We start from the raw sequence: 23996 nt of genomic DNA, 5'->3' as shown, positions 1-23996 counted from the left end.
TATATAAGACTTTTTTCTTTTCGTCTAAAATCTTACTCCTCACTCTTGAGGGCCTCCCACGGGGCAGTGTGTGCCTGGCCCCTTGAGTTCTGTGTGTCTGCGTCATGGTAACCACATGTCACCAACGAGTCAGCCACACACCATCCATCCACACTGCCATCCATCATCCTTAGAGGTCCCCATGGAGTTTTTTTAATTCTTATCGTTTCTCAAGCAGCTCTATCCTCCTGGAGTTCTTTTCTTGTTTTACATGGGGCTTTTGTATCTTCTCTGTTTTTTTAAGGCCCGTTTCAAAACCCACCTTCATAAGGAGCATTTTCCAGTTGTACTTCTACTCCCCTAGTAGCAATAGCTGTCATAGAAGTGTATGTATTCTTCTCTTGGGGTGCTTGCATTCCTCCTTTTAGTAAAGTTATCCGTGTACATATCCTTCTTCTCAGACTGGCCATCTTTGAGACCAGGGCCTCTGCCTTAGTCTTCTTTGTTCACCCTCTATGCTCTAGCACTGGCCATGCTCACTGTAGATGTTCTACACATGAAGAGTAAGGATGGGAGCAAGTACATGAAGATCCATGCATGTGGGGCTTACCTGCGAGCCTCTACTAATCTAACCACCTGCAAGTTGCCTGTATACCAAGGCATCTTGGGAAATAAACGGAGTTAGGGCCAGGTTGTGAGGGCCCTGTGCACCAGGCTTGGTTCAGTTGGAAGTGGAGCACTATTATTTTTCTATGGAGTCTGTTTGTTTGATTATTTATTTAACTTATTTTTTATGGAGACTATATATATATATATATATATATATATATATATATATATATATACACACACACACACACACACACACACACACACACACACACACACACATACACATATATATGACATTATATAAGTTTCAGGTCTACAGCTTCATAATTTGATATCTGTATACACTATAGCATGCTTACAACCAAAGTCTATTTTCCATCTGTCACCGTGTATTTGACCCCCTTTACCCATTTCACCCTACCCCCACCCCTCTTTCCCTTTGGTAACCACCAATCTGTTTTCTGTATCTATGACTTTGTTTTTGTTTTGTTTGTTTGTTTGTTTGTTTGTTTGTTTCATATTCCATGTATGATTGAAATTATACGTTTTTTATCCTTTACCTTCTGACTGTTTCACTTAACATAATAATCTCAAGATCCATCCATGTTGCCACAAATGGCAATTGTTCATCTTTTTTATGGCTGAGTAGTATTTCATTAAGACCTTCTTAATTCATCCATTTGTTGATTGTCACATAGGTTGTTTCTGTAGCTTAGCTAATGTGAATAATGCTGTAAAAAACACAGGGGTACATATATCTTTTTGATTAGTGTTTTTATATCCTTTGGATAAGCAACTAAAAGAGGAACTGCTGGATCATATGGTAATTCTATTCTTTTATTTTGAGGAAATCTTCATACTGTTTTACATAATGAAAAGCCCGTTTTTTAAAAATTGAACATCTTCAGTGAACTTTGTATCTCATGATGTACATGTTGAGAAATTATTTAAGAATGATTAGTTTGGCAGTGATATAAGGATGAATTGGGAGGGTGGTGAGCAGGCTGTTCTCAAGAATTACTAAGAGGAGGAAAGCAATGTAATATTTGGGACTTCCTACCAGTTGGAGTAGATTTAGAGATAAAATGCCTGCCTATATTTAAAAGTAGAAAGACATTGGAGAGAGGAAAATGAAAAAAAGAAAGTGGGAAAAATTGATATTGCTAAGAGCGAAAAATGTGATCAGACTGAAAGACAGCATAGCTCAGATTCAAAAGCGTGGAAATTTGGATAAAAGAAGAGGTTAGAAATGCAAGGATGGAAATGCTGTTTATTACTTTAAAAATTGAATTAACTAAAAAGGATACATTCTTTAAAGTGAAGAACAAGCCAATCACTTAAGACTAGAAATGTTTTTGTTTCAATGTTGTTATATAATATACTAACTGTACGTATTCCTTTTTTTCACCTGATCAGTGGATCTCTTAGAGTTGAATACAACAAATGAAGTTTTCAAACAACACAAGCTGAACCAAAATGATCAGCTTCTTAGTGTTCCAGATGTCATTAACTGTCTGACAACAACTTATGATGGCCTTGAACAACTGCATAAGGATCTGGTCAACGTTCCGCTCTGTGTGGATATGTGTCTCAACTGGTTGCTCAATGTATATGACACGTAAGTTTTTTGTTTTGTTTTTTGCTATTAACATACAATCATTGAACAAAAAATGTTAACAATGCAAACTATGGTTTTTTGTATTCTCAGACAAACAAAATGCATAATTTTTTTTTTAAAGATTTTTTTATTGGGGAATTGGGGGGATGGGAACAGTGTTGGGGAACTGGGGGGAAGGGGAACAGACAAGTTGCTGTCGTTTTTGTTCTTCAGTCTAGTTGTGGAGGATGTTGCTTCACTGGCCCAAGTTGGCATCTTAGCTGTGGAGGGCAGTGTCACTGGCCCTCATATGTGGGATCCGAACCAGGGCCCTTTGGCATCCCAAGCCAGCTCTTAAGCAACGCGCCCACTCAGCCGGCCCAAAATGCATAAATTTTTAAAGTGCATTTTTTAAAAGTAATTTCAAAGTATTTTTCCCATTGGAAATGGCTGTATTAATTTTCAAAAAATGAATGACTTTCCAAAAATTGAGTAATTAACCAACAATAGAACAAAAAGAATGTCCCTGTATTATTTTAAGATTTTTGCTTCAATTATAAAAGCTATCAAAGTTGTAGGTTTTTGTTTTGTTTTGTTTTCTGTTTTTGTCACCATGCTAGGGAAAACTTAATATAAATAATTTCGATGTCCTTCTCATTCCAGAATTTCTTATAGTATTTTTTAAAGACATTATTTTGTATTTATTGTTATGAATTAAAATAATTGGCTCATAATAACCCACTCTGCGATTTTTTTTGTGACAACTTAAGAGCAATTTGAATGGCAATTAAGGGCATTTAATGTGTCTTTTGCTATTAGCTGTATTTATTGAAATGGTGGTTTTATATATGGAATTTTAAATCATTGATGCTGTAGGGCACTAATATCTGTAATTTGATTAGGTACTCACGGTTACATAAAGAGCACCCTCCACTTTCAGCATAACTCAATTGCCATTAATTTGGGGTTTTTTTTAATGTGACAGTGCATTTGTGAAATAATTCTAGAAAGACCTGCTGTGGGCTGACATTTCTGAAACATTAGGAATTATTCATTCTTCCGGTAGGGGGTTAAAATATGCAAAGATGAACTAAGAAAATTAGAACTGTTGTTTTTCTCTCAGAGTCTAAAAGTTATTTTCCATTAATTAACTGTATGGGAATTTGTGTTTATTGGCCTTTTATTTGATTTAGAGAAAAAGAAGAGAGAAGATAGTTCACAAATCCACACATTTAACAGCTTATTTTGTATAAGAAATAAACGATGACGACAGTAGCTTTAGAGATGATTTAATTAAAATTTTGTTTATTTTGATTAGAAAAATCTTTTCTTTTTCAATACTCACAAATATCAAGGTTTTTTTTTGTTTGTTTCTTTTTTAAATAATCAAATAGCCTTTGTGCGCTTAAGGGTTCTTAAGAAATTCACTGAACAACAGATAGCATGAATTTCAATTAGCATAATGAAGGTGGGATTTACTATATCCCTATCTGACATATATTAATACATTTCATTTTAATGCAAATCTATCCTCCTACGGTAAAATATAACTGTTAACAATTATGCACTATTAAGTTTGTTTTCAATTCTTTAAACTTCCATAAGAGACATATTCTATAGTAAATTCACTAAAATAGCTGGTCAATTAGGTGTTTTAACTTCAAAGCCTGTAACTTAATTTTACATCCCTGGAAGAATGTTAAATTCATAGGATACTTAGGAATTTCAGTAAGCTCTGTGGAGTAGGGTAGAGTTGCACATCTTCAGCCATATTTAAAGAAAGAACTGAGGAAGACATCAAATTGCACGCTCAAATTGTGGCTCTAACATGCTATGTATGTTTGCTCGGGCTGCTATAACAAAGTACCACAGACTGAGTGGCTTAAACAACAGAAATGCATTTCCTGGCAGTTCTGGAGACTAGAAGTCTAAGAGCAAGATGTCAGCAGGATTGGTTTCTTCTGAGGCCCCTTTCCCTGTCTTATAGATGGCTGTCATCTCCCTGTGTCTCTCTGTGTCTTTCTTCTGCAGGTGTCTGTCCTAATCTCCTGTTCTTATAAGGACACATGTCAAGTTGGATTAGGGTCAACCCTAATGACCTCATTTTTACTTAATTACCTCTTTAAAGATCCTATCTCTAAATACAGTTGCATTCTGAGGTATTGGAAATTAGGACTTCACTGTATGAGTTTTAGAGAGTTGTAATTCAGCCTATGACACATACATATGCTGTTTTCACTGGACAGCCCAAAGAGAATAGTGCCACTGAGTTGGGAAGGAAGCAGTATGTGAAATGTTGTGGTTCATATTCTAGGAAGTTAAATGTTCCTATATTTCTCCTTCCCACCATTCAAATGTGAACACATGGGAAATGCTTCACTAAGGTATTGTTTCTCATTTAGAAATACAGTATCTTAAAATTTTCCATTTTAAAGGAAAAAAAGCTTTTAGGATGTTATCTCCTTTCTCGGCCAAAGAAAAATAGCAAAGAGCATGCTGGGTCAAAACGATGTCTATTCAATCTAGTTTTCTATCTTAGAGAGGAATGTCATGAATTAACCTTAGGAAAAAACATCCTCACTCATGTGATGGTAGTTTCAGATGGCCAGAGTTGATTGGCCAAATTTCTCTAATAACGATGACATTCATTTATCTAGACAAGAGCTTTTAATTCTTTTCAAGCCATTAGTTCCCTTTGAGAATCTGATGGAAACTATGTTCTACTTTTCCCTATGTGCCAGAAAATAATGGACACCAAAGAAGCCTCTGAAACTTGGAAATGGTACCATGATCTAATCCTTCCATTCATTCAGCTCTCTGACATTCATTTATTAACCATGTATTTTTGACTGTTTTACTTTGTGTAGTCTAATGCAACCAGTACTGGCATTTTTAGCTCTTGAAATAATGAGTGATGCACCCCCAGCAGATCATAGAATTCTAGAAGTAGGATTTTGAGGATCCTCCATTTTGGTCTCTTGATTTTGCTGATTTAGAAACTGACCCAGGCAGTTTATCCTTGGCCACCTATTGCGTATTAGCAGTAGATATGTCACAAATATTCAGATTTTTTGATAATTGCCTGATCATTCTTACCATATTGCCATATCTAAAAAAAATAGTACTTTATAAATTATTTTAAAGTTATTATTTCTTTCAAGTTCTAGCATGTACCCCTAGTATTCTAAATTTTGTTTAAAAAATCCATTTTTTTCTGTTGTGGATGAGAAGAATCCAGATATTTAAGTTTGGTTGCTATGTGATTTGGTAGCCACTTAATTTTTGACATCTCAATTTCTCATCAGAAAAATTGTGATAAATACTCTTTGTTACCACATGAGATGATTATGAAGGGCAAATGAACTAATATGTAGAAAGGTCTATAAACTATAAAGGTAAAATTGATCCCATTTATGAGTTCACAGCCTCACTCAGTCTTTATCTTCTCAGGTTACGAAGTCTTAATTTCATAGTCTTCCTTCTAGACTTAATTATTTAAATTATGATTTAAAGCAATAGTCTGGAATACTTTGTTTAAATACTTTTGCCTCTATAGAAAATATTAGCCTCACTTGCTGTGGTGTTAAGTCATTTTTTTCCACTTTTCCAAGATGGATTTAATTGTATAAGGTGCATGTCTTTCCAGTGAAATTAATTTCAGGAGTTACTTATGAAAACTATCAGGGAACCAAGTACTTAAATATTGGGTATGTCACTCACTAATAAATTTCATTTGCTCCCTATTGTCTCTCAAATCCAGATATCCTATTTAACATCAAAGCCCTCCATCATCTGACCCCATATAACCTGGACAACTTTATCAACCATTTAGCCTTGATGCAAGTCCTGGCAACACCTGAATGAGTCTTGCCATACCCTTACCTCTGTTCCCTTGCCCAAGCTTTTCCTGTGATACTCCACTTTCTCCTAGTTGAGAAAGGCGAGCCCCGTCATGCCTTCAATGTCCAACTTACCTTCTTTATCAAATGTTGTCATACTAATGACTACTCAGACTAATCACCAATCATTAATTGGTAAGCCACAATTATCTTGTACTTGATTATTTCCATACATAAAGGTTGGTCTCATATTTTCTTATGATTCTCTACTTATTTCCTTCTCTCATTTAGTGTGTAAGCTTATGGGTAGGAAACGTGTCTTACTTTTCTATGGGTCCCTCTGGTATGTAGAAATATCCTGGACCACAGTAAACCTTTACAACTGTTGATGGTACGATGAGTGGATGATTGCCATTTTCAGTAGTCTTTCTGATGGTATTTTTTTCTTACATTGACACCATAGACTGGAGGTCATACTCTAATGGCTATCATTTTGATCTTTTTTTCCCTTAAGGTATTGCTTTGTCCTTAGCCATATTCATTTTCCAGCACATTCATTCACACAACCTTTTGTTATCTTCACAAATCTACTGTTTGATTGTAGCCAAAGAATAAAATTTTCTGATTCTTTGGAGGAAAGAAAACAGACATTATTTTCATGTGATAATTAGGAAACCCCTTAAAAAATAGGAAGTAGAAACGTAATTTTTAGCATGAGTCAATTTAAGGTTATTTTGAAAGTATTTCTATAATTGCGAGAAACTGGAATACTAACTTAGAAATTCTGCTTGTAATGGCTATATTTATTTTTAAATTTAAGTATTACTTATTTCATAGATTGATTCTGAGTGTCATATACATACATTGTAGGGGTTCAAGGAATTTATTGGATATGATTTAATATAGATATAGACTTTGGCTATTGTGAGACTGTTTTGAAAATACTTTTTACCAATCCCTAAGCATGTTTTTCTTTTTATTTACTTTATACTTTATGTCTTAGTATGTATGCAGAAACTTACCTGAATACTTATAATTTGAGAATGGAAGATATAAGTTAAGGTTAATAGTAAAAATATCAATAAGACCAAGATTTAAATATAGTTTGACTATAAGACTACCAAAAATTAAAGTTATATGATGCAAATATTTACCAGTTTTTGAAATAGCATGAATTACTAAAATTTATGCATTCATATAATCATGTAAACATTCATTTATAGGTTTTAAATGTACTGTATTTCTAAATTGAAAATATAGTTTAAGAAAAGTAACAATTAAAACCTAAACTAAAAACTGATCCTGAATCTGCAGTAATAAAGATAGCAATAAAGACGTTTGTCATGACTGTGTGTTATTCTATAGTAAGGATCATAATGTTATTAATTTTTGCAATTTCTGTATTTACTTTTCCCCATCCTCAGGATCTAGTATAGTGATTCACATTTGATAGACAGCTCAGCAATTCTTTGATAAATGATGGAATATAGACAACTTTCTGCTTTTAAAGATAAAATAAAATTTTTCTTTTTGTCAGCTTACAAGTGTAATTGAAATGGTCTCTCATTGGCATAGGGTGAAGCTATTTCCTGGTGTTGATTAATCAATACATTTTGTATTTAATTATAATTTGATATTCCCCCAAACAGAGATTCCACACATGTCTAAGATCACTGACTAGTATAATTGCAACAATAACATACAAAACTGCACTATTATAGTCCAAAATCAATAAAGACAATACATTTTTAAGTATTCAGCAAGTTATAAGCCCTCGGTATACAGTTAATTATTCAGTCAGTTTTCTTATATTTATTTTTAGATATATCACTTGTCCTTTCTTGCTGTATTAACTCACATGCATATTATATAAGCTCTAGCTATCTATTTTGAATCTTGCATTTATAATTAATAGATTTTAATTCATAATATTTATAGAAATGAAATCTTTTCTCCCCCCACCCCCCAAAGATTCCACTGGGGAATTGGGGGAGGGGAACAGCGTTGGGGAATTGGGAAAAGGGAACAGACAAGTTGGCTGTCCTTTTGTTCTTCAGTCTAGCTGTGGAGGACAATGCTTCACTGGCCCATGTTGGTATTGTGATCATTGCACTCTTCCCGGATGAGGCAGATCGGTCACTGGCCATTGGCAGATCGCTCATGGCGGCTCACAACAGCTCATGCTGGCTGCTGGCCACTCACGGTAGCTCCTAGCAGCCCACTGCAGCAGGGGCTGCAGCCTAGCCGTCGCCCGTGACTCACGGCAGCCCAGCTCCAGGTCGAGCTATTGTTCAGCATCTTAGCTGTAGAGGGCAGTGTCACTGGCCCTCATGTGGGATCTGAACCCGAACCCTGCTGCTCAGAGCTGGTGCTCCCAAGCCAATTTTTAACCAATGCACAACTCGGCCGGCCCAAAATGAAATCTTTTCAAGCTTTATCATTAAAGTGTTCATTTTGACTTAATTTTTTCTTCCTACGTAGTTCGTATGTTGTGTATAAAGTGACTTCAGGCATGTATCCTTTCAGACTAAGTCAAACATACTATTAAAATATATCATGAAATTGTTGTGTGGGTTTAACATTAATTATTAAATGTAAGTAGAAAAGTTATACTTTTAAGATGCAATCATTTTTAATGGTTTACCCTCAAAATAGATATTCAGAAATAATTAATATACTGTATACAATTTTAAATTCATGTAACACATTGCGATTCTTATACTTTCAGGGGTCGGACTGGAAAAATCAGAGTGCAAAGTCTGAAGATTGGCTTGATGTCTCTCTCTAAAGGCCTCTTAGAAGAAAAATACAGATGTATGTAAGAACTTTCCTGTACCGATGTGTTTTTAGTAATGATAATGATCATTTATTGGAGACTAACTTTATATGAATTGCTAGTAATAATAATTCCCATTTCTTTAATCCATACTAAATATGTCCAGGCTAGACAAAGGGTACCAGTACAAAGAGGTGTGGATTTGTGTGAAATGAAAAGTTGATTATAGGATCAAGGGGTGAGGTGCCTTGATGGAGTGAGAACCAACCATAAATTATAGCTCAGTTAATTCTTCGAATAATCACCCCATAATGATGTAGGCATTGTGATTTTCATTTTCCAGCTGAAAAAATGTAGTGCTAACATAGGTTAAAAATCTAATCAAAAGCTGTAGTGACAATAAATCATGGGGCGAGAATTAAATCATAGAGTTTTCCGACTCTAAAGCTCAAGCCTTTTTTACTTCTGTGTACTTCTAATGTTTCAAAGAAATAAAATGAAGACTACAACCTTTACACGCTACTTTATACTAGAACCTGTGTACTTAAAATACTTACAAAAATAATCGAGATGGACTAGAACTGCTATAGACGTAGTCAAACAAATAACTATATAGTATAAAACTTGAAAAGTGATAAAAACATATTTTGTTGTATTTGTTTTCATTTACCAAATAAATTGGTGGTGTCCGTTTACCTGTCAGTGAACAAAGGGCAACTTGGCTTTTGGAAAAGGACAAGCTCAGAGGCCAGAGAGACCTGCCTTCAAACCTCACCTCTACCATTAGTGGCTAAGAGACTTTGGGCAGGTCACAAAATCCCACTGAATACTGCAGCTCAGATGTAATATTTTTTCCATTTCATGCTTCAGGAAGCTGAAATTTAGTGAATTTTCTTCAGCTAAACAATGAAGCTAATAATTCTTGTTTTGAAAGCAATTAGAGATAATATGTGAAAAGTACCTTGAAATAGCAGTTGTTGAATAAATTGTAACAATTACTGCTGTGTCTCCAAACTCTTAACTACTGTGAAATAGCTTTTGATTTAATTTTGTCCATAATGTGTGAGTTACTTGATCCTGCTATACATATTCCCAGATGACTCTTTACAGATATATGCATACATTTGGGGGAGAGAGCTGGGGATACTTCATGAATGGAGAGATAGCCAAAACAAGAGGATATTTGATTACAGGCCCTGTAAACTTAGTCAAGTATCGTTTTATGTGAATAGACATATCTTTTAAAAAGCATTTATTTTTCTAGGATGGCTGTGAGGTGATTTGATATTTAACTTCAGTTCTAGATCATAAAGGTTTTTTTTTGGTTTTTTTTTATGCAGTTTGACAAGAATGTCAGTGAAAAGAGGGATAGATTTGTATGAAAAGAAAAGCTGATTGTAGGTTCAGGAGGTGAGGTGCCTTGATGGAGTCATAATCTAGTAAACCATGCAGAAAAACGCTTGCTCGAGGCTTTTGTTTGGTGGCACTTTTATTTATCCAGAATTTAAATCATCTTCAGCATTACCATTGTCAAAGGATACCATTTTCAAAGCTAAAAAAGTTATTTCTGTATTGAGTGGGAAAGGAAAACATGAATGAAAGCATCACTGTACCAAAGTTAGAAAAGGACTTTTTTATCATCTGCGATTTGGGGTTTTCATGTGCCTCGGAAAGAAGGTAGGGTTCTCTGATTGTGACAATTGTTTCATGGTGCTCAACTTACTCTGAAACAAATGCAAATTCGACTTCAAAGTTTATCGTGAATCGTAAGCATGTAAGCACGACCTCTTTTCCTAAATCACTGGTTCCCTCCTCCCTTTTTCAAGCTGGTTATCAGGGAGCAACCTGAAACCAACAGAAAGAGTGACAATATGGTAGCTGTAGTTACAGAGCAAAAACAAATTCTGCACAAATTATATATAAAACATGTCTTTTTTCTATACACATACCTTCAAACGTATTTCTGAAATATATAATCTTTCAAATGAGGAGGGTATTTCAGCATACATGCACTCAGACACTCATACTACAGTGTAGAAAGTGGACACACTTTCTACAAATGTTTGGAAATGTGATACTCTGTATAATTTGACATTAAATTTTCAGATTTTGTGGGAAAAGCAGAAGCCCCTGCAATGACCATTTCGCTATTTAATTTATTCCACGAAGTATGCCATTTTACAACTTAATTAAATAAAAAACCTCCTGTGTTGAATTTAATGTAAATCTTTTTTGGGTGTGTTGAGACTCAGGAAACGTTCTGAGATTTGTTTTTTTGGGGTTTTTTTGGTTTTTCCTTTGGGGTCCTTAGCAACTCTGATTCCAGTTTTGATTTCCCCGGTGGTATCAGAGTAACACTTTCCTTGTTATTTCCTTTGTTAGAGTGAATCTTTAAAACAATTTGCTCTCCAAACTCAGCGGCAGTGGTGCCGTCTTGGATCATGTGGTATCTGTCTGAATGCTGATTTTGCAATGGCTAACGTTGGTGTCTTTACCCTGGCAACACCTCCCTCTCTTTTTATGCCTTCCTGAGAATATCCCTTGATTAGGTTCTAACAACACCCTGGCTTTCCTGCTCCTCATCCAAAGCACATCTACAAAGATCATTTTGAATGGCCTTTTGCATTTCTTCTGTGCTAATTTATTGGAACTTGGGTTTTAGATTGGACTTGCCTCTGACATCCTGACATTCCTTTTTATTTCTGACTATAACATCAAAATATGAACTTTTTAAAATATTTAAAAATATATCATTATGTTTAATGTTAATGTTCATCATTTCTCTGATGTTTGTGTGTAGTTTTACCTTTAGAGTGACATTGCAGTACAGCTATCTGCCTTAAAAGAGGAAAAGCTGGGCACCATTATCTCACTGAAAATGCGCGCTTCTGTGCACAGATTATTATACATATGCATCAACTCTATTTACCTTAGTGGCCTTTTCCCAGGAACAGGTTTAAAATGAGTATCATCGTAAGAATCCTGGATACATGTTTTCTGTCTATGATAGTCTTATTTTCGAGAAATGAAAAGAAACAAGTAGAACTCTAACCAAATCTAAGTGAACAAACGATAATAAAAATCAAATTTATCTTAACTGAATTTGCTTTCCCAACGTATGTTTATAATTAAAGTCATCTCATTATAGCTACTGTGTCAATATCACTAAGCTTGGTTCAGTTGTTTGAAAATTCACTACAGATCTAGACAGTATAGATCTAGCATTATTCCCCTTAAAAAAAAGGTGGGGGGGGGGAATGATACATTTTGATGTTATAGCCATTTACCACATATTGTTTGAAAATGGTTTTTAGGATTCAATAAATATTTACTCCCCTTTCTTCTGTTCTTGGAAAACTTCACATGAAAAGCATTTACAATTTGTGTAATTTTTGAATTTTTAGAACTTAGAAATTTTTTCCCAAGAAGTATTAGTTTTATAATGAAATGGGTTATTTTTATGTGAAATGTCTCTCTACTCCAAAAGCAACTTATTTAAGTATATTAACCTAATTGCTGGAAGTATGGTAATAATTTTAATCTTCAAACTATTGCAAATGGGGAATAGAAGATAAGCCAATACTGAAGAGTTAATTTTATTGAATCAAGACAGTAATAAGGCAAAGTTAATGGTTTTGTTTTTGGTTTTGGATGACTAGAAAAGCCTAAGAACTATGTGAAAATATGCATGAGTTTTATTAATAAGTCCTTAAATTTTAAATAAATGTATTTTATTACATGAAATGAAGTAAAACAAAAAATAATTTTAATAGCTAATTGGGAATAAGAGACTGATTGGACCTAAAAAAGAAAAAAAATCCCTAAAAATAAAACATACCTCCTTGTACTTTTTAATGTTTCTTCTGTAAAAGAGATCCGAGTATAGAAATCTTTAAAAGAAGTAAATATATGTATATTTAATAGAATATTAAATTTAGGAGTGAACACAAAATTTGATAAACAAATGTGTTAACATTTAAAGATTTGCTACTTAAGGTACATTTATTCCTTTGACAAGTCATGAAGAAAGCTTCATTTTGGCTCACTTGTCTTTCTCAATAAGAAGGAAAATCCTTATTGAGACCATTGAGTGAACCCACATGCATTTATGTACCATTTGAAAAGGAAATTTGTATTTATTGGTCTACTTACATGTATTGACATACAACAATAGGTCATTTTAAGAACCGTGTGGTTAACCAGCTCCTAATTACAGATGAGTAGAATTTCAAGGTTGTCATAATTCAGGAAGCAACTAATCTGATTCATGTTCCCATGATTTTTAAAAAATTTACATTGTTCAATCCCCATAACCAAAGACATAGTTTAAGTAAAAGAATACCGTAGACACATGGAAGTTAACCTCTTGCCTCTCCTCCTTACAGATCTCTTTAAGGAAGTGGCGGGGCCGACAGAAATGTGTGACCAGAGGCAGCTCGGCCTCTTACTTCACGATGCCATCCAGATCCCCCGGCAGCTGGGGGAAGTAGCAGCTTTTGGGGGCAGTAATATTGAACCCAGTGTTCGCAGCTGCTTCCAACAGGTAAACACGAAGGATCACTTGTATACAGGATATGTCAGGAAAGGGTTTTGAGGATGTTCCAAGAAATGGAATAGCGAACTTGGGCTGAAGCCTAATGGTAGAGGATGCTGTGTACCACCCCAGAAAATTTGTATTTTATCTCTTAAGGTGCATTTGATTCACGGAATGCCACTGCCTCAGAGATACTTACTGCTTCTCAGTGTATCCATCCAAAATCCTCAACGTGTGCTATCAGATTGCTGTGGTTTGGCCCCGCCTTTGCTCTGGCCTCATCTTTTGTCACTCATCCCCTCTTGCTCTTTGCTTTCCAGCCATACTGTTTTAGTTCCTCCATTTCTGCCTTACTGCCTTTGGACATACAAACTCTATTTAGAATGTTCTTCCATACCCTCCCCCACAAGCTCCCTTCTCATTGCTAATTCTTATTCATTCTTTAGATCTTTGCTTACATCTCACATCCTTGAAAATCCTTCACTCACCCCTGCAGATGAGGTTTTGTGCCCCACTGTATTCACCTGAATTGCCCCTGCCTTCTTAGGATGTTCATTACAATTATAATTACATACTGACTTGTATCATTGTTCAGTTTTTTTCTTCAGTACAAACCTAAGCTCCATGAACAAGGATTATTTCTCTCTTGTTACTATTGTATCCTTGAACATCATAGCTACTTAATAAATATTTGCTAAATAAATGTATAAAAATGCCCTGAGTTTCTTGCAGGCAAAATTTTAAAAAGGCATACATTAAAGATGCTATTAAAATAAGTCTTTTCTTTGAGAACATGTGAACTAAAGGAGAATGATGCACAGAGTTTTACACTGATCTAAGTTACTAATGTTAAACTTGAAAAGCATTTTAGTTTCTTTTTAATACTGTGTATAACTGCATTTTAGAGCTGTTACTACTGATGTTGTAATGTAAATATGCATAAAATACAAGCCTACAGATATTTACCCAAAGCATAGCCAATGATGTAGCATTGCTGAGGAGAAAAAAAAATGCTCACACCATCTCTTTAGGGAGAATTGATGTTATGGGTTATTACATTTCCTAATGGCCCTTTTTCTTGTTGTAGAGATATAAAATATACCAAATGAAAATTCTAAATATTATTTCCCCATGTGCTGTTTCGTAGAATGACCTTGACAAAAGCAAGAGAAAGATGTTGATATAAATTTAGCTTTGCATGTATGAAAAATTAGTTAATGTTAAGATTTGAAGAAGGACTAAGACATTTCATGCAATTCATCATGATTAATTTGGAAACCTGGCAAAGTGCATTCATAGTAATATGCCCCCAAGAGTGATGCTATAACAGGACCTCAGCAGGACATAGAAATAACAGGTTTTTTTTTATTTAATACTTATAATGGCCTTCAAGTTTGGGACGTTATCAGTGAGTTTTTCGTTTCACAAATTTTTACTGTCTTAGAAAATGAATTTTATAGAATTAAAATGTTTATGTGACAAGAGTAGCTTCTATGGGTTTTGTTTTTGTTTTCTTGAAATCTAAGTATATTAAGGTATTAGGATTTTTTTCTTCTTCTTCCTATATGACAATTTCTACTTTTCCTCTTTTAAAATTCTGGAATTTTCTTTCCTTGAAGAACCTTAAATATTTTGTGATTTATCTGACCTGGGAAGAACTATGTAACATTTCTTGTAATTGTGCACAGATTTCCAGATTAGGAAACAACAGTGCTTGCTGCAATTTAAATGAAGAAATTTTCTTCACTTTCAATGTGTTTGTTTCCTCGCCAGAATAACAACAAGCCAGAGATAAGTGTGAAAGAGTTTATAGATTGGATGCGTCTGGAACCACAGTCCATGGTTTGGCTGCCGGTTTTACATCGAGTGGCAGCAGCTGAGACTGCCAAACATCAGGCCAAATGCAACATCTGTAAAGAATGTCCAATTGTTGGATTCAGGTAAGATGATCTACAACCTGGGGCGACAGGAAACCATGTTCTGTTCTGCTTGTGGCGTCTCAGTGTATGTCCGTCGTCCCTTTCATTTATCCCCATTAGGGGGGTTTCCCTCCTAAATAAATGAGATGTTCTTATAGTCCATCTACCTAAAAATGGCATTTCGTCTTATAGCCACTACATGAAACTTATTTATCATTATGGTAGTTATTTGTATTATTTTGCTCCAAAAAGATTTTTCTGAATTTCTATTTGTATGGGTCACACACATGTTTATTCATGATAACTGCATGAATAGCCCTGATGGAACTTGGTGGTGTTCTGAGGCCTTTGGGATCAACTTAGTAAGCAAAGAGCATAATTTAAGTACTAACGGAGAAGTAATCGAATTGCTTTGTGTTACTTCTGCCAAGTTCTGTGTGAAGTAGATTAACCCTACTATTCACCATCACACAACGCTGCTAACCTCCATATTTTAATGTAATCAGTGTGTCAGCTTCATTAGTTTGTGGCCCCAAGTGGACTGTGCAGGGCCTATGGTTGGCCCCAGGATGAAGTACTGTGGCTATCTCGGTCATTTCACCTCTTTGTGTTTATATGAGTATGCATTAAACCTCTTAGCATAACTATGTTTCCCTTCTGGGAAGAATCTCAAAAATGGCTCATTTCATTTGGAAATCTATTATTGGTTTTGTTGTATGTAGTATCAGTATCCTCAATTAGACAAAGTTGTTTTCATTTGACTGACTTTATCAACATTATTTGTATGAAGAGTATCATTGCATTCTCTGTGGATGGTTAACTAAGAAATAGAGCCCAAATTTCCCATTCTTCCATTAATTGTGGTATGTTAGGGAGCCACTCTCAAGTGTTGTTAAGTTCAGAGTGCCCTGGTACCAGTGAGGATGTATATTCTCAGAGGATGAAAAGGCAGGTGGTCAGTGGGAAGCAGAATCAGCGTGAGACTGACAGCCAGGGTAACGCATGCCCCAGTGGAAGTCAAAGGGCAAATGCTGCAAAGGGGAAGATGGAAAAGGTACAGTTTAAACGCAGCAGGTTTCTTGGAGAGGCTAAATGTGAAGTACCTGGTGGATATAGATGGACAGACAAGAAAGGAAGTAGTTGGAATGTGGCAAGCTCAGGATACAAGTGGGAAGATAATCCAAATGAGAGATATAGTCATTGGAGGTAATAATCACTGCGATTTATCAAGTGCTTACTGTATGCAAGGCACTGTGCTAAAATGTGTTGCATTTACTCTTGATAAAAACCCTGTAATATTGGTAGGATTATCTCTTCTTTATACACAAAAGAGCTAAGACTTGGAGATTAGGCAACTTGCCCAAGGCCAGATATCCAATAAGTGAAGACAAGCTGGGATTCACATGTGATCCTTTTGACTTTGGAGTTACTCAATACCATAGTTTTACAAAGCAGATTAGATTTTTAGGAGAGGAGACATTTGACATTAAGAAGCAATTAGATGATACTAAACAGAACAATTGATTTAGGACATTGCTTATTAGACCAAAAATGTTATATTGTATATAAAAGTAATGTGAAACTACAGGAAATATCCAGATTAACTGAATTGGGAAGACTGGCTTATATAAAACTAGCCATGTATAGCCATTAATATAGCCCAGAGATGTGTTAAGGGACCAGATTTCTCAGAGGCTGTGGACATGGAAAGTGAGGACAGGACAAAAGACTAAAATATATTAGTGTTTGATTATACCTTTAAAGCTTTATTTCTTAACTAGAAAATGACCTGTAACTACTGCAGCATAACATTAAGATTTATCAAAGTTTTAGCTTTGGGTGCATGGATGTTCATTATATTAGTCTCTGTTTTTGGATAAACTGGAAATATTTCATAAGAGAAAAATGAAAGAGCAGTTACAAAGGGTGAACTATGTTAAGTGTTGAATTTTGGGTGTTTAAGTTTCCAATATTAATATAAAAGTCATATGTAGATGACTCTAATATAAAGATACGGAGTTGACCAGGCCATCAGGGGTCAAAGCTACAGCAGGATATTCAGGAGGCAGTGTATTGAGAACTGGTTCTGGAGTCAGGCTGCTTAGGTTTGCATCCTGGATTTACTGTGTGACTGACTGTGTCACTTTAGATAGGTCACCTGGTCTTACTGAACCTGCGTTTCTTCAACTTCAAGTTCTGTGAGTGTTTTCAGATAGGAATAGATAATACCTGAAAAGTGATTAGGGCAGTGCCTATCACAGGAAGAGCAGACATTCAATAAATGTTAGCTTCTTTACTTATTACCAGTAGCTAATAACCATTAGTGGGATAGTAATTCAGCCTACAAGTGATATTGGAATGTTTATTGAACTGTTCCATTAAGTGGAAATGCCAGAAAAGCCTGAACAATGCTGATGCTCAGTAGAAGGCAGGGTTGAAAAGAGGGTTACAAGAGGGAGAGAAGATGATGGAGATTCTTAAGAGAAGTAACGAATCATAATGTGGTAGAAATAAAAAAGAGGGCTTTAGAAAGATGGTAGCGGAGTTCATTAGATGCAGCAGAGATTCTAAAGATTCTAAAGGACAGACCATTGATTCGGGAGAAGTCCTTGGTAATTTTAGAGAGAACTCTATCCATGTCATGGTAAGGATGGGAGGCAGGTCTCAGGCTCAGAAAAATAAGTAAGTTAAAATGTGCAAACCACTTTCTCAAGGAATCTAGATAAAACTTGAAGAAAATATGTCAGTATTGAAACTGATAAGATGGCCGGTGATATCTCATCTTCCTTTTACTTGCATATATATTTTTCCAGTTTTCTATTTTGCAAATATAGTCTATTTAAAATTTTTAATCTCTGAATGGAGGAAAAATACGTCTGGGGTTGATACCTGGTTAATGAGACCAAGCAAAGGTTTCTTCAAACTAATGGCAATTTAATGATTGCACAGAGATTATTCATGGAGGAGTCAATGGAAGAACAATTCCACTAATACAACAGGGCCAAGATAGAATGGGTCTGCTTAGCTCTTAGGTAAATGGCTCTCTCTTTCGCTGAGCTACAAGGAAAAATAAAGAAACAACTCTAGAAATAAAAATAGAGGAATATGGGCATTATTGAATAACATTAACTTCATCCAGGTTGACTCTGTATCAAGCTACCTCTTTAGATATATATTTTTGAACTTTTATAACTACTGCTAGAGTTTTTCTGTAATTACTTCCAAATTAAATTTTAATGAAATCTTAGATTTACAGAATGTTTTACAAGTTGGGAATTGTTTCAGTTAGGATAGCATGCAGCTGCTTAATAGAAGCATAAGTAAATTAGAAGCTTAGTTTCCTTTCATGTAAAAAAGTTCTAAGATAGGAATCCAAGATTGAATGGTGGCTTTCCAGACATCTGGGTTCATCATTATTGTTTTTCCCAGCTTCACTGAAATATAATTGACATATAAATTGTGTAAATTTAAGGTGTATAACATGTTGACTTGATACACTTTCTGCAAAATGATTACCTCCACGGTGTTAGCTAGCACCTGCATCATGTCACATAAGGACCGTTTCTTGTTTGTGGTGAGAACATTTAAAATATACTCTCAGCAATTTCCAAGTGTATTATACAGTATTAGTAACCATTGGGTGGTCGGAAAAGTCATGACACATTTTTGCAATGAAAAACATAGAAAAAATACGTCATGACTTTTCCGACAACCTAATATATCACGATGCTGTACATTAGATTCCTGGAACCTATCCTTCTTATAACGGAATGTTTGTACCGTTTGACCAACATCCCCCCTTTTATAGTCCTGGCTTTACGGTCTGTCATCCTTAGCAGGTGACTTCATCTTCAAGGTCACCTCATGCTAACAGAATGGCCCTTCTTAATGTCAAATCTATTTTCCAGGAAGGAAGAAGAGGGACCATGTTTCTTTCCAACTGAGTCAATTCCTTGAAATCCCAACTAGAAACCCCACCCACTGACTTTGACTTGTATTGCCTTGGCCACCACCATCAACCAGAGGGACTGAGACGTTAGCAAGGCACACTGCCCACTAATAGAGCCAGTGTCTGGTATCAGTGAGGAAAGGGAGAATGGCTTTCTGCCATGGAGTGATCAGCAATAAACAAAATTCCATTTAAAAGAGAGTAATATTTGTCAAGCCATGTTGATAGGTCAAGGAATATTATTAGCATAGGTGAATGTTTCAAACTAAATTGCTTCCCTGCCAAAATAAGCTGGATGTGGTATATGCTGATTAATTTTCTTGAGATCGATTTGCAAGTAATTTTTGCAGGTCATTTTAGAAGCTACTTGGCACTTAATAGTTTACTATATTAACCGCATATAACCTTTACGTTTTGTTTCCATTTAAACTCTGTTAGTCCTGTTACTTAATTTTTTTTTTTTTCTGTAGATACAAATACATTTATGTTCTTAGTTTATGCCATTTATGCCATTCTGGGAGATGGAGGATCTGGAAAGTGTTTTCCAACTCGGACCCACAGAAACTTAAGATCTAGAGTTTCACTCCTCTAAATAAGATTCTGCAAATGAAGGGCAATGTACAGTGTCACTAAGCAAATTCCACATTTGTAGCCAATATGCCTTTTGTTTCCGTAGTGATTTAGATAAATGAAATTCCTTCCACAGATGATTGATTTGAACTAAATAATAGGCACACAAGCCCATGAATTTCCTTTTCTTCTCTCTAGGTATAGAAGCCTCAAGCATTTTAACTATGATGTCTGCCAGAGTTGCTTTTTCTCGGGCCGAACAGCAAAAGGTCACAAATTACATTATCCAATGGTGGAATACTGCATACCTGTGAGTACTGCACTACTGTTTTTTTGTGTTTTTGTTTTTTTTTAATATATTGCTTGTGAATTAACCAGCATCTAAAATAAAATTCAGTTTAGACAACTTTTTTTTTAAAAAAAAATCACTTTCTAGATTGCTTAACCATATATTTGTTTTGTTTTATTTATATACTTGTAAACATATCTATGTTGAATTCATTAACACAGAATAATTATACCTTTTTTAGAAAAATTAACTAATTAAATTTTGTCTACATCTGTGTTTTGATTTTAGACAACTTTCTTGGCAGCAAACTCTTTTAAGAGCACATGCTGACCTGTATTGAAAATGATACTATGTAATGAGAAATCATGTTTCTTTTAGACATATTTAAAATGGTTTCATAATTATTTATTTTCATTACCAAAAATGTAGAAAATGGAGAAAGTAAAAAAAAAAAAATCCATTAATGTAGCTCCTAAATAAACTACCTTCCAATATTTTTCCATGTCTCTGACTTTAAGATTTTAAAATTTTTTATATTTATATAATTTTATCCTGCTTTTTCACTGAGCATGTTGTATAGTAAGTGTTCCCTCATGTTGTCACACAGTATAATTTTCCCTTGATGCAGAATATTTAATTGAGTGAATTAAACTAATTTATCTAACCAGTCCCTTAAATTTGGACATTTAGCTAATTTTCAGTTTTCTGATATTATAAACAACACTCAAATATCTTTGTGAAGAGAGATTTTCCCATATAGTATATAAATTAAATTTCCAAAGAATAAAATACTAGAAATGGATAATCTGGGTCAATGAACAGGAGAGTATTTTCATGGCCAAATACTTAATGTCATTTTCCAAAAGAGGCTTATACCACTTTACATTATTCACACATTTTGTTAATGTCCTGACTTTACTACAGCCTCACTAGCATTGGATACTGATTTTTGTTGTCCTTTTGATATAAAGCTATTTTTCCTGTAGTTATCTTCATTTTCTCTCAACAGCTATTTTTTAGCCTCCTTCCAAATAATGCGCCAAAATTTATTCATAGAGCTATACATTTTCTTTGGTTTAGGGAACTGAGTTACTTTTTGTATCAAAAATTGACAGGAAGGCAGAAAAACTTATAAAATATACAGATATAAACCTCACTTACTTTCTGAGGTATCTTCTCAAATAAATAGGGACCCTATATGTGGAGAGGGAACCTCTAGACAATGTTACAGAATTATAAATGAAATACCCATAGTGCATAATAGCTTCAAGTAGGAAAAAAAAAATTCCCCTAAGAAAATTTGTGGAGCACCATTTATTACTATGATTAATGTATTTAATCATTCAACAAATAAATATTGAGTACTTACCATGTGTCATACTTTTCTCAGCTCTGATAACTCATCAGTGTACTATCAAAACAGAGAAGATTGCAGATTCTCCTGCTACTTTTCATTTAGGAGGAGGGGATGTGTGACAGTGAGCAAGGAAACAAATGAGATTACGGATTGTAGTAAGTGCCGTTATAGAAATAAAAGGATAACAAAAAAGATGAGAGGAGAGACTTTTAGATTAAAAAAAAATCAAGTCTGAGAAGTTAGCAGTTGAGACTGAAGGATGAGAAAGAATTGGCTGCATAGAGAACTAGGGAAGGGTATTTCAGAAGAAAGAGAGAGCACACAGGATGGTCTGGAGGTGGGAAAGAGGTTGGCATGATAGGGGCACAGGAGAAAGTAGAGCATATTCTACAAGGGGAGTGCGGTAGGTGGCACTGGCTATATATGCTGAAGTGCCCAGAGCAAAACGAAATGCTACAAAATTATTACGACTTTCATTCAGGATGGCAACAGCAGAGCATTAAGCCAAGCTCAGGGCGCTTCTAAGCATGGGTCCCCTTGCAACTGACCAGGTCAGACATCTACGAAGCTGGCCCTCGGGTGGGAAGGGAGAATGGTTGGAGATGGGATTAAAGAGAAAGGTATCAGATGGTACAGAACCCAGTGGGTCATTGTAAGGAATTCAGATTGGGGAGAAATATAATATCGGTATTTACATAATCATAGTTAGAAATTTTGGAAACTGTATGAAGAGTTAATATCAAAATGGGAAAAATCATAGCATAAATATATGTTAAAGATGTATGGAAATGACTACATATTTAGCATGTATGAAGTAAGCAAAATGTGTAAAAAATTATGGTTTTTCTTGGTCTTAAACCTTTTTTTTTCTAAACTAGGCCCCTTTTTTTCCTTTTCTTGTATTTTTCAATGACAGTTGCCATTCAATATTATATTTGTTGCAGGTGTACAGCATAGTGGTTAGACGTTTGTATAGGTTACAAAGTGATGCTGATAAGTCTAATACCCACCTGACAGCATATATAGTTATTACAATATTATTGTTTATATTCCCTAAGCTGTACTTTACATTCCTGTGACTGTTTTGTAAATGCCAATTTGTACTCTTTAATCCCTTCACCATTTTCACCCAGCCCCTCCATCTGGCAACCCCATCCCATCTGGCAACCATCAGGTTTCTCTGTATCTATGAGTTTATTTATACAGAAGCAACCCAAGTGCCCATCAATAGATGATTGGATAAAGAAGATGTGGTATATATATATATAACTCAACCATAAAAAAGAATGAAATCTTGCCATTTTTGACTACATGAGTGGACCTAGAGGGTATTATGCTAAGTGCAATGTCAGACAGAGAAAGACAAATACCAAATGATTTCATTTGTATGTAGAATATAAACAACAAAATAAATGATCCAGCTACCATATTTAAATTAAATGTGTAAATTACCTAAAACACTTGTTGTTACATAGTCTTCCCAAAGTCACTGTTGTCGTGTCTAAGGTGACAGCGCACCCTGTATTGAACGGGTCAGCTTCCTTTCTGCAGATGTGCTTTGGGAGGTCCTTGGCTCCTTTCTGAAGTTTTCGCGGTGGTCTTAATCAGCAACCTACTCATAAATCATCTCTAGTGACAAGTTATTTTCTGCATTTGACCCCACAACTTTTGATAAAATGACTAGCCTTTGAATGGCATAGTCTTGAATTTAATAGTAATGAATTACTTGATTTAACTGCTTTCCACAATTTCTGTTTTCTTTTAAGTGAGCTTTATTTATGGCCCATCCATCTTTTACCCAGCATTCCCTAAACTCATTTGATATCTGCCTTAGAAAATGAACATAAGTATACAATTTTCAGTGCACTGACAATGAACACCACAGGAGTATTTAACTATTTAATGAATCAGACCTTTCTAGACAGATCTTCATGTTTGTATTTGTCATAGTGCATCTCCATTTATAGTTAAGAAAATGCTCTATTCATATTCCTGGCTTGATTTCTTTCCTCTTCAAGTTCCTTTTTTGACTGAATCTCAGTGTTTTTATGTTAAAGTCTTTCAGAAACTTAGAAGCCTTATCTTAAACCCTCAAAGCTCCAGAAATATTTTTTGGAATGTATCAACTTATTACCTATGACAGTGTTTGTCTTTAGATGTAGGAAGATCAGTGGTGTACGAAGTAGCTGTCATAATTTATGAAGGCATAATATTTTATGAAATTGATAATAAAACACATATACAGAAAAGAAGTGGAATTTTTCTCTAAGAAATGATGGGGTTTTTTTGTTGTTTTTTTTTTTAAAGATTTGTATTGGGGAGTTAGGGGAAGGGGAACAGACAAGTTGCTGTCTTTTTGTTCTTCAGTCTAGTTGTGGAGGACGTTGCTTCACTGGCCCAAGTTGGCACCAGAATTGCACTCTTCCCAGGTGAGGCAGATCAGTCGCCGGCTTCTGGACGGCCGCTCATGGCAGCTTGAGGGCCACTCACACTGGCTGCTGGCTACATACGGTAGCCCATGGCAACCCACTGCCACAGGGGCTGCAGCCCACGCCATCGCCGGCAACTCACGGCA

The 23996-nt window shown here is 35.2% G+C and overlaps 1 protein-coding gene across 1 annotated transcript in view; it reads left to right on the top strand.

Annotated features, from left to right (window-relative positions):
* Positions 1-23996, top strand: part of UTRN (utrophin) — a 498335-nt gene that overhangs the window by 432747 nt on the left and 41592 nt on the right. The window contains exons 59-63 of the mRNA XM_019653741.1: positions 2002-2209; positions 8756-8841; positions 13189-13346; positions 15111-15277; positions 19974-20085. Of these exons, the coding sequence (XP_019509286.1) occupies positions 2002-2209; positions 8756-8841; positions 13189-13346; positions 15111-15277; positions 19974-20085 (731 nt within the window). The remainder of the gene's footprint in view (positions 1-2001; positions 2210-8755; positions 8842-13188; positions 13347-15110; positions 15278-19973; positions 20086-23996) is intronic.

Source organism: Hipposideros armiger, unplaced genomic scaffold (genome assembly GCF_001890085.2).
Source record: "Hipposideros armiger isolate ML-2016 unplaced genomic scaffold, ASM189008v1 scaffold_206, whole genome shotgun sequence".
NCBI classification, from domain to species: Eukaryota; Metazoa; Chordata; class Mammalia; order Chiroptera; family Hipposideridae; genus Hipposideros; species Hipposideros armiger.
This window is presented reverse-complemented; position numbering and strand designations above follow the sequence as displayed.